This window comes from Colletotrichum spaethianum (assembly GCF_022836535.1).
Source record: "Colletotrichum spaethianum MAFF 239500 DNA, contig34, whole genome shotgun sequence".
Taxonomy (NCBI): Eukaryota; Fungi; Ascomycota; class Sordariomycetes; order Glomerellales; family Glomerellaceae; genus Colletotrichum; species Colletotrichum spaethianum.
Window position 1 is genome coordinate 230,866 of NW_026054804.1, and position 15,700 is coordinate 246,565.

At 48.4% G+C, this 15,700-nt stretch overlaps 2 protein-coding genes across 2 annotated transcripts; both read left to right on the plus strand.

Moving 5' to 3' along the window:
• Window positions 1-2,360: 2,360 nt before the first annotated feature.
• ColSpa_10266 (uncharacterized protein) lies at window positions 2,361-3,882 on the plus strand (the record flags this gene model as incomplete). Its single annotated transcript, XM_049276478.1, has 3 exons — window positions 2,361-2,562; window positions 2,617-3,407; window positions 3,496-3,882. 3 exons carry the CDS (start codon window positions 2,361-2,363, stop codon window positions 3,880-3,882), a joined length of 1,380 nt encoding a protein of 459 aa, XP_049132435.1.
• Window positions 3,883-10,081: 6,199 nt separating this feature from the next.
• ColSpa_10267 (gentisate 1,2-dioxygenase) lies at window positions 10,082-10,360 on the plus strand (the record flags this gene model as incomplete). The annotated part of the gene is made up of 1 exon (XM_049276479.1): window positions 10,082-10,360. One exon carries the CDS (start codon window positions 10,082-10,084, stop codon window positions 10,358-10,360), a length of 279 nt encoding a protein of 92 aa, XP_049132436.1.
• Between the last annotated feature and the right edge of the window lie 5,340 nt (window positions 10,361-15,700).

Consider the following 15,700-nt stretch of genomic DNA (forward strand, 5'->3'; position numbering starts at 1 on the left):
ACTCGTCTGCCAGGATTTTAAGGTATTGATACGTTTTCTCATTTAGCAAATTTCGGTCGTGACGAGTCCGCAGTTTGGCAAGTTTAGATCGAATCACAGGAGGCGGTCTTCCCAGAATATCCATCATCCCAGTTTTTCTCAAGAAAACGTCGGCATATTGTCGTCCGAAGTCAAAAGGCACAACACCTTCGCTAATAATAACATCCCCTAGCACAATACCCGGGATGCCCTTTTCTGTAGCCGCTGGGACCCCGCCGCAGATGCCGACTAACAAGGCAAGTGCAATATCAGGGAAGCTAGCCTTGCAGCACGCTGCCGCCGTGGCTGCATAGCTCTTACCCATACCTGCCATATGAATGAGAACAACGTTATGGCGACCGATCTTACCCATTGAGTAGGAATTTATGTCTCCAGGGCCAACAAGGGTCGCTACGATATCATCATCCCAGTGGTCGTCAAAGAGAGCACGCACGGCATCTGCCTCCAATGTCAGGGCACATACAATAGCGACTGTAACGCTATAGCGACTATAACCACCTGCTGGAGAGGCAGTCTCGGATCTCGAGGAGTCTGGTTTTTGGGATGTTGCCGAAAGCTCGGTAGAAGTGGAGCTCACAAGCCTAAGTCGTCCTAAGTCGTCCCCAAAGCTTTGGTTTTCGACCAGTTTGTTGAATGAATTGGGATTGCTGTCAGAACTGAGGACTTGGTCTTGTGGGCGGTTTCGGAGCTGTATGTCATTTGATCGAAGTTGGTGGCCAGGATCGAATGTTTGAACATCAGATTCAGAACTGTTAATCCACGTGGGCGTCGTCAGTCTTATCTCAGCTTCCAACACTACAGGGATCATGCCTCACCTATGCCTAAAGTCCTCTCTTGTTGGTAGGTTCTGGCTATTTGACTTGTCCAAGACCTCAGTCACTAGTGGGGTTGACACTCTGCTTCTGATTTCTGAGGCAAGGTTTTGCTTCAACGATGCCAAGACTGTGGGACGAGGCAATTTCTTGAACTGGCCAACCGACATCATTGAGTCCTGAGTGATTTCCGGTATGTTGATTCGCCGAGACGATAAGAGCATGATTTTCAAGACAGATGTGTTTGAGTGAGACTGGAAATCGCGCACAAGACCATATAATTCCGTTGACAAACGATTGGCTGCGTCAGGGTCATGGTTGAGAGTTCCAAGATCTAGAACGATATGTGCCTGGGCGAGTTGAAATAAGATGAACCGCAAGACGTCGAGCCAGTCGCTGAGTGAGACCGCTGCTTGAAACCGCTCAATTACGCTGGCGAGAAATGAGATCGGCTTTGGCTTTGTGATCTTTTGTAAGGCCTGAATTGCAAGCTGCCGTAGAACTTGCTCTGGCTGCAGGTTCGCATATCCTTTGTTTTCCGCCGGCTTCATGAATGACTGGAGCACGAAAAGTGTTGGAGTATCAGTATACAGAAACATCGTGATTTCTAGACCAAATCGGTACAGCCTCTGTGTGGTCTGGTACTGCCCCTGAACGAGTAAAGTCCGGGAATCCCTGGAGGAGATCCAATCATCGAGAGGCTTTTGAGTCCAGACATCGTCCACACTACTCTTTGCGGGGTCTCGCGCTGCCCGGTTGGATTGAATGGCATTTGCACGACGAATCTGATCTTCCGGATCAATCAAATATGGCGTTGGCTCGGAGAAAGCAGGGACCTTCCATAGGAGAGAAGTGATGGGTATAATCGTATCGTCGCGGGCTTAATCGTTAATATCGAAAGAACTCGCCACCTTTCCGGGACCGAATTTTGCCTAATTCCAATGCTTACTATGAATTTGGTCGCGAAGAACCTCGAGAGCACCTTGGAAACCCGCTGGTTGCTGCTCAAGAATCACAAGCCCATCCATTCCCTGCAAGTCTTTTGTCGGGTTTGGCTTATCTCGAAAACTCTTACATAGTGCTATCTGACGGCTAATTTCTTGCTCAAGACAGTGCATGATGAAAACTCAACGCGGCGATGCCGATCGCGGTTGATGAAAGCCCTGGAAAGTTGGGGAGTGTCGAGGTGGAAGACATGCGCGGGCAAGAAGAGGTCTGGTTTTCCCTTCGATGTGCTGAACGAAAATTGTCTCGCAGCTCGATTACGAGGAAGTCTTGAAGAAGACAGGAAGAGGAGAACTAGGGCTGAAAACGTGGTGGCATTATAGAAGAGCTGCCTGATTGAGCGCCATCACACCCAGGTCCAAATTTCAAGCACCCCTGGGGTGTGCATAAATCAGGCTCCTCAAAAATAGTCGACAGGCATTGCGATCAATTGATTTTAGATTCTGCATATCGCCCAAGTCCTCCGAATCAATCGGTCCGGTTTCTTGGGTCGCGTTATCGACGATGGCGAGCCGCAAAACGCACCAGCTGCCCCGACGTCCCGCCGCGATAGCCCGGGAACGCTCGGACTCGGACCCGGACGAGCACTACGGTGGGCGCAAGCTTCGGCCTCCGCCTCTCAACAAGAAGCTCCCACATAAACGATTGCCATCGCAAAGCCCTCCAGCCACCGAACAGGGCGATGTCGAGAATCACAATGATGAAGGTCCGTCCGCAAGACGTCTCTAATAAATCAAGAGCTAACACCGGGACCTAGCAGTATCTTCTCGATCCCGGTCCCCATCGCCTGCACCGGCCAGATACCGCCCCATCGTCACGGTCGACTGGCGCAGCGAGCTCTGTCGCTTTCTTCATCTGTCGAACCAAACCTCCGACCACGAGATTTTCGACGCTCTCGAAGAAACGGAGGAGAAGCTGAGGGATGCAGAAAGACTCAAGTACCAGTACACGGCCGACCCGGGCCCCCCACGATCCCAGATCATGTACACCATAAACTGTCGAGACGATGAGAGAAGCAGGATATACCTAGACGAACCTTGGCCAGTCGAGAGTGGCCCTTATCATGCTCATCTCAGAGGTAGCCGACCAATTACCAACCTGGAGCTTTATCTTGAGCGCAACAAGAATATCAGTTTTCTTGTGTTCCGAGATTACGAATGCTGTTATCGCAAAACAAAATGGCAATTTACAAACGAAGCCGAGCAATCAACTGCTGTAGATCTTCAGCACTTTTTCAGCAGAGAGTACATCGACCTCGTTTCACTCGAATCGCAAACCGCGTTGACGGTATTGTCAGAAACTGCACTGGAAGGGTTACCTCATCCACCCTTTGACAGTGAGAATATTGGCAGTATTGCTTATCCGTACCTCTGGTGGTTCCATCGTCGCAACAAGATTGCCGCGGCGAAGGAGACAATGGATCTTGCCCTCCAGCAGCATATCGATATTGTTCAAGCATATATGGAAGATCGCTTACAACCAGAATGGGATACTGTTGACGAATTCACTGAAAAGGGGAAGATCACCGTGGACTTGTTAAGATATCTATTCGTAAGTCTTGCAAACGTTGTCTGACACCATTCTCGGGGACTCTGATGCCAACTGAGTATAGGTGCCAAACGACACTCTCATATCACAGGTTAAGGGAGAAAACATCTGCCAACTGAATGGCTTGACGGCCATAGGGTGGCTGCTAGTGGACAACGACACCACTGATGATGCTAGGTCTTTCAGGGCATCGATTCAAGTTGAATTCTGGGAGTTTGACGGTTCTTTCCATAACAAAACAACCAGGCAGGCACTGGAATACGTGCCTGTTGAATTACGGACCACGGAGTTCGACATCGTAAACCTTCCGATATACCCGGCCCGCTTTGCTGAGAAAAGCATCGTCGAAGGACTCCGAAGGCGTGGAGAGATGTTTTGGGCATGTCGCCATCAGAAATATGTCTCCTACGTCAAGGATACCCATGACATTGTACGATCTGCGGTATTTGTTGCCATGGCTATACCGCTACGTTACTGATTGATTCCAGAATACGTCAAGGTTCATGGTCGATTTAGAGACCTATAGGAAGATGCACCCACCTTCCCAGCCTCAACTAGAACAGAGGCCCATCAGGGAACGATCAAAACAAAGCGATCATTTGCTGGTGGATATGATGAGTGAAACGCCCCCCGCAAGAGACAGTTTTCTGATGTGTCTTCCCTCGACTCTGAAAGGATTCGATATGAATACAAAGACATGGAGTGAGTATCCTCATCAGGTTCGGTTTTGCCGGAATTTTTAAGTACTAAAGACATTAGGAACACTGGAGGTGGCTTTCATGCAAGAGGTGGTTTGGAATGTTGAAGCATTCGAAGACTTAGTCATCAACCCCGAAACCAAGGATCTGGTTAAAGCTGTGGTTACGAACCGATTAAAAGCCGAGGAAAACACAGACTTGATCCAGGGAAAGGGTAACGGACTGTTCATACTTCTGCACGGGTAAATATACCCAACACGCTTTGCTTGTCCTAATCAAATCAGAGATACTAATCTTCGATGCTTGTCAGGGGACCTGGCACCGGTAAAACGCTTACGGCGGAAAGGTGTGGAATTTCATACTAGTCACGACTCTAGGCTTGTTGCTGACTCTGTCCTTCAAGTGTAGCTGAGATAGCCGAAAAACCACTCTACAAAGTTACCTGTGGCGACGTTGGAACGAAACCTGAAGAAGTAGAAAAGGTGAGACTTGCTTTCACCATGTGTTGCGACTTACGCTAAGATCTACAGTATTTGGAAGTCGTAACGCTCCTTGGAAAGACATGGGGTTGTGGTGAGTTATGCTGTATTGCACAATCAACACCGGAAGCTAAGACCTTGTCAATTTAGTGGTTCTTCTGGATGAAGCGGACGTTTTCTTGGAGCAAAGATCACTCGCCAATCTTAAACGAAATGCACTCGTTTCAGGTATGATTGCTAAAGTACTTATCCGCTTAACCAGAAAATAAACTAATGAACGCTGGGTTTCACAGTATTTTTGAGGGTGCTGGAATACTATGATGGTAAATTCTCTCTTGTTCTGAAAGCAAGAAAGGGTGTATGTTAATCCAGTCACAGGAATTTTGATTCTAACGACCAATCGGGTTGGGACTTTCGACGAAGCTTTCAAGTCCAGGATTCAACTGAACTTGCGTTACGACAACCTGGATAAGGAGAGGCGACTAAAAATATGGAACAACTTCATAAACCGTCTTGAACTGAAGACCAAAGATACGGACAAGTCACCCTACGATTATGGGGTCAATTTGGAAAGCATCCGGCGTGAGCTCCCAAACCTTGCTGAGGAGAACCTTAACGGTCGAGAGATTCGAAATGCAATCTCAACGGCCCGACAACTCTCCTCATTCAAGTGCAAAGCTTTGGACTATGATCACTTAAAGAGTGTCATAAATGAGGCCAAGAAGTTTGAGAGTTATTTGATAAAGCTCCACCAGGGCCATTCTGCTGATGAGATCCAGTATGACCTGGAGGCAAGATAATGATGATCGGAAGTTTTCTTACCGGTACCTGGACCAATTAGATTGATCCAAAACCACAATTACGTATCTCATGACATGTATCGTTCCTACGCCGCAGCGTAAATTCCATTGGATACACGTGGTTGAATTTCAAATACTCCCCGGCAATTCCCCGACCAGCCTTGTCAGCACTGCCCCTCCTCTTAGGTCGCGGTATCTTCCTCCGTTACCTCAAACTTTTTTGATAAGCCTCAATAGAGAGTAACGTTGACTGATCGCCTCACATTTACTTGCTTCCTTCTTGGGCATCTATTTCTCAACACAATCAAGGCTGAACCGGTCCCGAACATAAACAGCCGGCTCTCTATCCCCCTTGCTTTTAGCAGGTAGCAGGGTCTGGCGGCTGGCTCATGGCTTCAACACGAGAGACTGAATTGCTGAGTGCTTTCCGCGCAAATCACGACCCAGGAAGAAGGAAAGAAATTCTTGAGGGGCTTTCCGCCGTCTTTATGCACCATACAATCTCGAGAGACGATACAGCTGGCGACTGCTCTCGACAGGACTGCCTCCTCGGAGAGTGGGGCCAGAAAACTCGATTGCAGCGACCGCATTTCTCTCGGACTGAGAAAGATGGTTCAGCAACTGCGATCTACAGACCATTTGGTGAAGGAACGGTACAGAGATACTTCTCTGATGACTTCCAGCACCCCGAATCACGCGCTTCCGTCGGCAATTTTGCACAATCATCTCACGAATCACATCGGATCTCAATACCAACAATTCCACATACGTACCAGGTGACCAACGACTTGTATGCTGAGGATGAAGATTACAGCCGATCGAGTTCTCCCGGTCACCGCCCTTCATCGGCCTATGAGAAGCCAAGGGTACCCCTTGTCGACGATTTCTACAACGAGCGGGGAGATGAAGAGTTCCGCAGACAGTCAAATGTTTTCTTTGGAGAGCCGCCTGCCTATCCAGCTCCCCCTTACGAGAAGCTGTCCCGACGAGAACCTGAGCCCCATTTTATAGCACTCAAGGCGAGGCAATCTCGAGAAGACAAAGAAAGAATTACAAAATCGCAAAGCAAACTTGAAGAGCGGCGTCTCAGCCACCATGACAACGAACACGGGGAAAGGGTGGGCGGGGGAGCTAACTTTGCACGCGCAGACGAGGTTTTCGCTGAGTTCATGCGCTCTGGTGCTGGCGGCGGAACGGACGACTTTGATGACATATTCCCTACATTTGGGGAGAACACCACCAGGGGCCTCCCACAATCCCGCTTCCCTTAGCTGTGTTGTGATGAAGCACGACTCTGAGGAACCCATCCAGTAGCCGCGTGTAGTATACATCGAATTGTTTACGTCTACCAGAATAGATCACCAGTAGAGAAATCATCCATCAACTCAGACATAGCATACGGCGCGCTAACCCCCGAGAAATCGTTGAAATTTGGTGGAAGATAATTCATCAAGTTGGAAAACGACTCGTCCATCCCGCCGTTGCTCGTCATATTCGTATTTTGATTCGCCCCATTCTCGTCAGTGACATTGGCTGAGCTGGACGACAGCATCCCTCCTCCACAGTTGGCGTCATCACGTCCTGGAACTACGAACCAACAATCAGTATGCGTCCAGGCTCTAGTACAACCTCTTAGACTTACTCATATGCAAGCTTTGGACCATAAAGATCAAGGTCGCGGTGAACTTTGCGCACTTTTCCACCATTGGGTTTTTGATGTCTAAACGCGCGATGCAGCTAACAGCACTTTTTAGAATTTCATCAAGCCTTGCTGCCGTTCCTACATAAGCTTGATCAAAGGGGCTAGAAACATAGCTATCCTCGATGAGCTTTATGGCGACAATCGTTAGGGAGGCATTGAAAGCTGTGGAGGAAGTCAGCAGTTGCTGTTTTGCAAGAAGGAATGCACTCACTGAAATATAGACTAAACCACCAAGCCCCAAGGAAAGAAAATGATGGTTGTGCATCGCTTGCCAGCTTGCAGGCCTCCACCAACCGAATAGTTGCTTCCGCGGCTCGAAGGCACATCGCTTTGCTCAGGTGCCAGGCCTGCTGTAGGGTGGCTGCTTCCTGTGGAGACTGAGCACTATTATCCAAGGCCTGTAAACAGCGGTCCAGAATAGGCCGCTGTAATAGGATCTGAAGGTTGTGATGCCTCAGTGTCAAGATCACTCGAAGCTTCAGCAGAATTAGCTTCGCATCAGGTTTGACCAACTCGCTTGGCTCAATCAACTGCATCGACAAAGGCAGGGAAGCTTGCCAATCGGCCAACTTTTGTCCGATGTGAATCACAGTCGATACTGTATTAGCAAGAGGAGTTGCTGTAGTAGACCCAATATTGCTCTCATATAGCTCGTCAATAACAGAGGCAGTGACTCCATAAAGGGTTCTAACCAGTTGACCATTAGCGAATGTCGGAAACGAAGTTGCTTGACTGATGGCATACATCGAAGCGTTCCAGAACAGCGTGCTGTCCTCCTCGTGGGACCATCTTGAGACGCCAGATACCCGAGGATACGAGATGAAATGCCTAGGCAGAGGCGTACGGATATAATGTTGCGGAATGATAGGGGGGCGGCCGAAGGTCATACTCAGCGTTCTGCAATCGTGTCAGAGAAGTGAGCGCGTAGGAACAGCTGAGTGCAAGTCAACAGACCTGTCTAATAAAATGCATCCATACCACGTGCGTATTCTGGTCTCACGTTCGAGTGGTTCGAATCTTTGAAGGGCTAACTCTGAGTGGAATCCCAACTCTAGCGCAGCCTTTACGGCAAGCCCATGGATAGCCCATGTCTGAACAGATCTCTGACTACCTTGCAGGTATTGTGACATCAAGAGCATAGCCTGTACTGTGTAAGAATTAGTATATGGCTTGTTACCAGCTTTAGCCTATGCCGCATGGTGTTGCAGCCTTCTTTTACATCACGGAAGATGTGTGAACAGCAATAATACCTGCTTCGACATTTGCTCCAGTCATCATCTCAGTCATCGAGAGGGACTTAGCCCGTCGGTAGTGAACCTCCGAGATAGCCTGTCTAGCGCCCAAACCAAGGTCGGACACGTTGGTGGTGCTAGTGGCGATCGCGAGAATCATGTTCAATAATGCAAGCCAAGAACGTCTTGCGTTGCGCATTCCGATGGAGCGAAAGTGCGCCAACGTCTTCCAGAAGCTCTCTTCATGTACGTAAGGAAAGAGGAGTCCTGTATCGCCGAAGAATTGGCGCACGAGACGGCTAACCTCATCTTCGTGTGGTAGGCGGCTTGCCTCGGAAGGCTTTTCTAGTTTCCTCGGATCGAACGAATCACTAACCGGTGACTGTGACCTAGAGACGGCAAGAATATGCTGTTTGGCATTTTGCCCTGGCGTAGAAGAAGTCACACCTCCTTCAGCTCGTTGAGCGCTATGGAGTAAACCATCCAATGTGCGGCGGATAATTCTTGTAAAAGCAATGTTGGAAGAGGGTCCTAAGCAGTGACACGATCAGCAAGTATTCCACGGGTGAAAGAAAGTATGCAGGTCGACTCAGGTGTCAACTGTATTGTCGTCGTACCAAAATATGCCCATGTCTCATCAGTGGTAAACTCAATGGTGCCCACACCATCGGTTGCGTCTGGAGTTATTCCTGTGATGCTTCCATCCTCGGCGTTCGAGGATCCCTCTGGTTGGGTGCTTTCAGAGTGATCGTCGGCGCGACAAGAATTGCTGCGCGGGAAGACGACGTGTTGCTTCTCATTGGAGAACGAGCTAGGCAAAAGTCGCCCAAGGCGACTTATTTCTTCTTCGACATCTGCCAAGCGGTGCTCCACTTGCTCGAGGTATCTAGCCGCATAGTCAGACACACCCTGAATGGACGATAAGACATCAAGAACCAACATACTGTTTCGGTACCAGCGCATTGCTTGCACCTGAGTTGGCAGCGTAGACACAGTCTATCCCTTGCTCAACGCAAGTGGAGCATTGTGGCCTAGCACCATCGCACTATTCATGCCAGTCGTATCAGTCTCCTGACATCATCCAGCTTTGAAAAGCCGGCTGACTGCTTCTCCCGAGGCGAGAACTTCCATATCCGACCCATACAGAGAACAAACAGGGGTCTGGCAACCTGGCACTCACCCTTGACTTCCGAACTCGACATGAACTGCATGCGATCGGGATGCGCTTCCGCTTCCGAGTTGTCGCGCCTGTTGACCCGGGGGTGCTGTTCTCCATCAGAAACTTTTTTGCCTGTCTACAGGTTGTGCGGACAAGACAGAGACTGGTAGTGGCGGGGATTTAGAGAGAAAGACGATCAAGTCCCCGGCGTAAAGTGAAAAGGAGGAAGCGGGGAATTAGGAGATTGGGCAAAACTTTGAAGGCGGTACAGCTAGCATGCAGAGGCTGTGCTCAATTAATTAGCGTGGTGATCACTGCGCTGGCCAGAGCCACTGCCTATGCCGTTTCGGTAAATGGCTTAACTCCCCGAAACGTATGAGCCCTTTGTAACCTCGCCAACCTGTCGACGAGATTGGTAAGTTTGCGTCCAATCTGTAACGGGATCGGAACTCGGTAAGCGGTAAGAACTGTGCGCGTCTTCATCAAGCCATAAACCGACCTTTACTACGTTGAATCGTCTCTGTCCACAAAATAGTACAGCTAGACTCTCTATTAATTCAGCCTTGAAATATCGAAGCGTTTTCATCCGCAAATCCCAACCGCAGCCATGTCTTCCACAACCGTTACCGAAACTCCCAACCACACCAAAACCATCGAAGATGAGACCTCGCAGATGTTGCGGGCCGCCGAGGCCAGCCACACGAAGCCTCTTTGGCTACAGATGAGCAGACTTAATCCACCTCTGCCCAACCCGCGATGCACGCCACATCTCTGGAGGTACTCGGAGATTCAGCCAACCCTTTTGCAAGCGGGTCAACTTGTTACCGAGCAACAGGCCGAGCGCAGGGTGTTAATGCTTGTCAATCCATCCAGGGGTGCGTTATGACTACCAAAGCTGAATTCTGAGGTGATCCTCTAACCAGAAATATCAGATGCACCTTTCACCACAGATACTTTGTACGCCGGGCTGCAGCTGGTTATGCCCAATGAGACGGCCAAAGCCCATCGGCATACCGCCTTTGCTATGCGCTTCATCATTGAAGGCAATGGCGGCTTCACTGCGGTTCATGGCAAGCGCATTCAGATGAATCGAGGAGATGTTATCTTAACCCCTACTTGGAACTGGCATGATCATGGAAAGGATGGAACCGGCCCGATGATCTGGCTCGATGCCTTAGATTTACCCAACTTTACCCATTTTCCTGTTCATTTTGTCGAGCACTTCTCGTCTCCGCGGTATCCCGCAGAGAATATCGATACGTCCCAGTCACCAATTGTCTTCCCTTGGGGCAGAATGAAGGCAGCGTTGGACTCCAAACAAGGCCATTATACTACGAGGAGATATTTGCACGCCGATGGATCTGAAGGTCTGTATCACATTATATATTGTCACATCCTCACATTGGCTGACTCTAGTGCACCTTTGTAGTCAGTAAGGTTCTAGGGGGCTGCGCAGCTCGCTTGGACCCTGGTACAAAATCGCCTCAAGTCCAGGAGACAGCATCATCCGTGTATCATGTGGTCGAGGGCTCTGGTCAGACTCAAATCGGAGATAAAGTCTTCGTTTGGAAGAAAGGAGACACATTTTGCATCCCTTCATGGTATCCTTACCAGCACTCAGCTGACGAAGGGCTTGATGCTGCTGCGTACTTGTACCGTTTTGACGACACACCAATGCTCAAGAGTTTGGGTTTCTATCGCTCGGCGGACATGGACGTAGAGAGCCTTGTGTCAGTTTAGCTGCAAGAATGATACTCGTTATAAATGCTTTGACCCCTGTTTTACACATACGTTACTCCATACATGCGTGGTGTTAAAGTGGTGTTGCCACTGACAAAATCATAGACTTTTGTTTTTCATGATTTTATTCTTGTTATAGGATAAAATAATCCAGCAGATTGTAAATATGGAACCGTTTGATCGCAGTATTGTCGGAACTCAGGTCTCATATCCGGATAACAAAGAAACAAGACGCTGGAATTCTTTTTAGTAGCAAACCACTCCTTTGTTGTCGCACTTCAGTCAGTAGTAGACGGCAATCATGCAATTTTCTATCTGAATCGGCCGTTTCCCTCTTGAAGGAGATGCAGAACTTCTAGCTTAAACTAGAACGGACGTCTTCCGAATGATCTTGTCACTAAAAAAGTAAATGGGAATAACCAGCAAGTAAGCAGCCCAAAGAATCCCCGCCATAGTACCAAATTGGGCGGCAGGGCCCACTTGCGCCATCCAGGTAGTGGCCGCGTAGGAAACGCCAAACGCAACAGAGTTCTTGATCAGATTAACCAGAACTCCGATATGGCTTGCACGCGACGGCATTGTGTCGACAGCATATGTGAGCAAGATATTGGCCGAGCAAGTCAATCCGGTGGTCAGCATTCCGTAGCCGACGCTGACTTGTGCCCACTTGTTTGGTGACTGGAGCCCATATCCAATCACCAAACACCCGGCGGGACTGATGAGGCCTCCAATGATCACAGCCGGAAGTCTCGTAGCGGGATCTGATATCCCGCCATTGAGTTGGGTAGCTCGGTTGAAAAGGTAATCGGCCAATGCTCCACCAACTGGTAGCCCAACCAAGAGGCCGACTAACGCCCCGACGCTGAGAAGCCCAATATCACGAGCGCCCCATAGCAATGGCGGTGGGCTGTAAACAACTGACAGTAATATGGATACAACGACAGTCCAGCCTATCGTAATCCCGAAGACCAGGGTCGTAACAAGCACCTGCGGGGCCACAAGAAGTTGTACTGGCCGTCCTATGTTGGAGGCAGCGAGTTTCCAATCCATGTCAACATATGCCATTGAAAACGATCGGAGTCTCCACTGCTTTCCCATTGAAGTGCCGCATGTAGCTCTTGGTTGTCGGTTACCGTTCTCGACTTCGTCATAAGTCGGACTTGAGGGCACGCCTTTAGGGCTGTCTTCGGTAGTTGGGCAGGGATCGATATGTGCGTCTTTGGGCGGCTCAATGCGTGTTTCCGGGAGCATGATGACTGAACCGAGAAAAGTGACAAATATCAGTATAGACAAGATGCGGAAATACCATCTCCAGTTATCGACCCCCTCGGCAACAACTCCTGCAATGATGGGACCAATTGCCGAGCCACCGGCCAGAAGTCCAACATATACAACCATTGCTCTGGCCAGTTGATGTTCCGGGAAGCTTTCGGCAACAAAACTTGGTCCCAATGCCTCGACGAGCCCGCCAGCGAGCCCACCAAGAATTCTTGACACCCTCAAGTCATTGAACGATGATGCTTCTGCTGACCACAGACAGAAGGCAAAGAAGAATATGAGAGATAGCAGAATCGTGTATCGTTTGCCGATGAGAGAGGAGGCGGGAAGGGCAAAGATATTCTGTAAATCTGTGTTAGCCACTGGTTTACGATTCGTTACTTGAGAGACAACAAGAATCTACAGGCTTGTCAATGTCTCACAAAACTGGAAGAACCTACCGAAAGACCCAAAGTCAAAAGAACATAGGTTGACAACTGAGATGCTTCATCTGAAGTGCAATCCAGTTCTTGCATGATGCGTGAAAACAGAGGAGGCACTCCCGCCGCAAAGGCATTCCCAAGAAGGTTATAGAAGCTGACGTTAAGAAGGATCCAGATCCTCCACCAAACCGGCCAAGACTATTGTGTTGACGAAAACGATCTGTTAGAACTCATGACGGGCGACTCCGAAGTTTTCGAGGCGGACATCATATCCGATAGTTTGGAAAGACTTACCATCACGGAAAACTCCATCGTGAGATCATTCGATGTGGACATAGCGGTTTGGTCTGAATATACGATATTTATTGACATAATTTGTGTAGCTTGATAACTAAAATGAATATTCTCGGATGTTCAGGCAAATCAAAGCTTAACACCGGCTCGAACCCGTCCTATCTATTCTCACCTCCCCCTGTAAAGACCATATCTGACAGAACTATAATAAGTTTAGAAACGAAGTATATCTCATGGGTTTTGCGTATAATCCGGGGAGATAAAACTGGGGTACGCGTCCGGGGAGAAGGTTCATAACCCCGGATGCTACCCCACGTCAGCCACGGCAGGTATCCACATTTGATGCTGGCCACTTTCCGCTGCTTCCTTGTTCTCGGGGTCCAGAGCGGGGAGAACGTATCACCAGTGACTCGATACAGATATAGCAGTCGAGAAACATATATTCGCGACCTGGCTTGCGTTGGACTGATAGTGTGACGGAGCTATCTACTATGCCACTTGTTTTGAATCAGGCGATGGACTCAATCGACTACATGCTTACTTCAATGAGAACAAAACTTGAGTGAGTCTTCCATATATGGCCAGCTTCTCGGGCAAAAGTTTGCTACATCGGAGAATGTTCAATAGATTCTCCTTATCTCTTCCCCTTCCCCCAAAGCTTGCCGAACTACTTTAGTACCTCCGAATTCCCACCATGATCCTAGAAGAGAAAGCTTTAGTGCAAACAAAGAATATGTGTGCTCAGAACTATGTCAGGGTAAAGTATGTAGAACGAGCGTATTGCCTTAAATACAAAGCTCTTCACAGTTCAATTACTTATCATCCAAAACCTCACTTAATGTAGTTATTGAGGAAGCCATCTTGTGCAAGCGCGGAGGCAAAGGTTGTCCAGTGTCAGTTTAGGCAGCAAGTATATAGGTCCTTTTGACGGTTTGGTTGTTTCCTTCTGACCGTGACATAAGATGAACTACAGAAGCTTCCTCAGCTATTTACCTAGGTTGGGCTAGTATACTTGTTGGAATAACAGCACCAGCTGGTTGTACGACACGCACGACTCAGGGACACACATCATGGCAGAGGGCACAGACTGGATATTCGGCTCTCGGTTATCCATTGAGGGGATCAAAAGTATATTCATGCCGAACTGACTCAGGGACGTACGAGATCATATATCTCGTGTACGAAAGCCAAGTCTTGTAGTTAGGAAGATAATCACGGAAAATATAACTTTGGTTCACCCTAACTTTTAACCCGAGTACGATCGTACAAACGGGTTCTCTCAGGAAGAGAGAATCCATTCAACAATACTATTGATTAAAGCCAGTGAGGATATTGTCTTCGGCATTACGCAGTACCATTGATGCCGGTTCTGTCTCAGTGAGCGCAACTAGAGGCTTTCTTACCACTATTCCGAGTCTCATCCGTCCACGAACATGAAGTACATAGCACCAATGTTTGAAATAAATTTTACGACCCCATAGCATTCATCTTTCAGCTGTAAGTTGCACTATCAAATTGTGCTATAACGTTTGATTAACTTGCATCGGATTGCTTATGTATGCATTCAGGATAAAATACTTCCCCCAGGACTTCACATTGGAGAACGGAGGCTAACGATAGACAAATGTTCCAGCGGGCAGTTTGATTCATAGGAACAAAAGTCCGATGCATGTTTCGGATTTTGCCGAGAGCAGTTCTTAATGATTTCTCCGGCTTCTCAATCAATTCTCTACCGAGTACAACTCCCTCACAATTCACGGTTGACCTCGAAGTAGCCATATTAGCGTTGCATGTACCCCAACACGAGAGCAGATGGTAAAGGGACGACCCTGTGTAAAGCAGGTGACCTTTGGGGAGGCGAGACTGTCGGACGCCATCATTGATGATACTTGTGTTTCACGGGGAGATTATTGCTTCTTGCAAAGTTCGTCGCCACTGAATTTGGGTTTTGTGCTGGACCAGACGCGAGCTTGATCTACTAAAAGAAGTCTATCGTAGTGCTGACCGAATGTCGAGGCTACAGAAAAGAAAGAAAAAAAGACAAAAGAGAAGAGCGATTGCTAGACCATTATTCTGGTCAGCAGTCTTCGTTGATGTTTGTCACGTAAGATGAACGTTCTCCTCCCTCAAGGATCTCCTGGTAGTAGCAAGCAACTTTGGCCACGGATGAAAATCTATGACGTTGGCATGAGATGGTTCTGACAAAGATATTGCAGATAGTCTGTAATTTGTTAACTGAATAGCATTTCGGAAAGGGTAGCCATCGCGTCATGAGATGAGACATCTTTCAACCATTTAAGCCAAGTGAATGGGCCGGCCACCTGCTTATGATCTGAACTGGAAGAACTTTTATGATTCTGGATGTTGATCGTACCAACAACTTTCAATTGGACATCAATGCCACCTAACTATGAACCAAAGTCGCCTCTGACTAGGTTATGCACCTCGCTTAATGACAATTAGACTCACAAAGTCACGAATGCGAAGCCCAG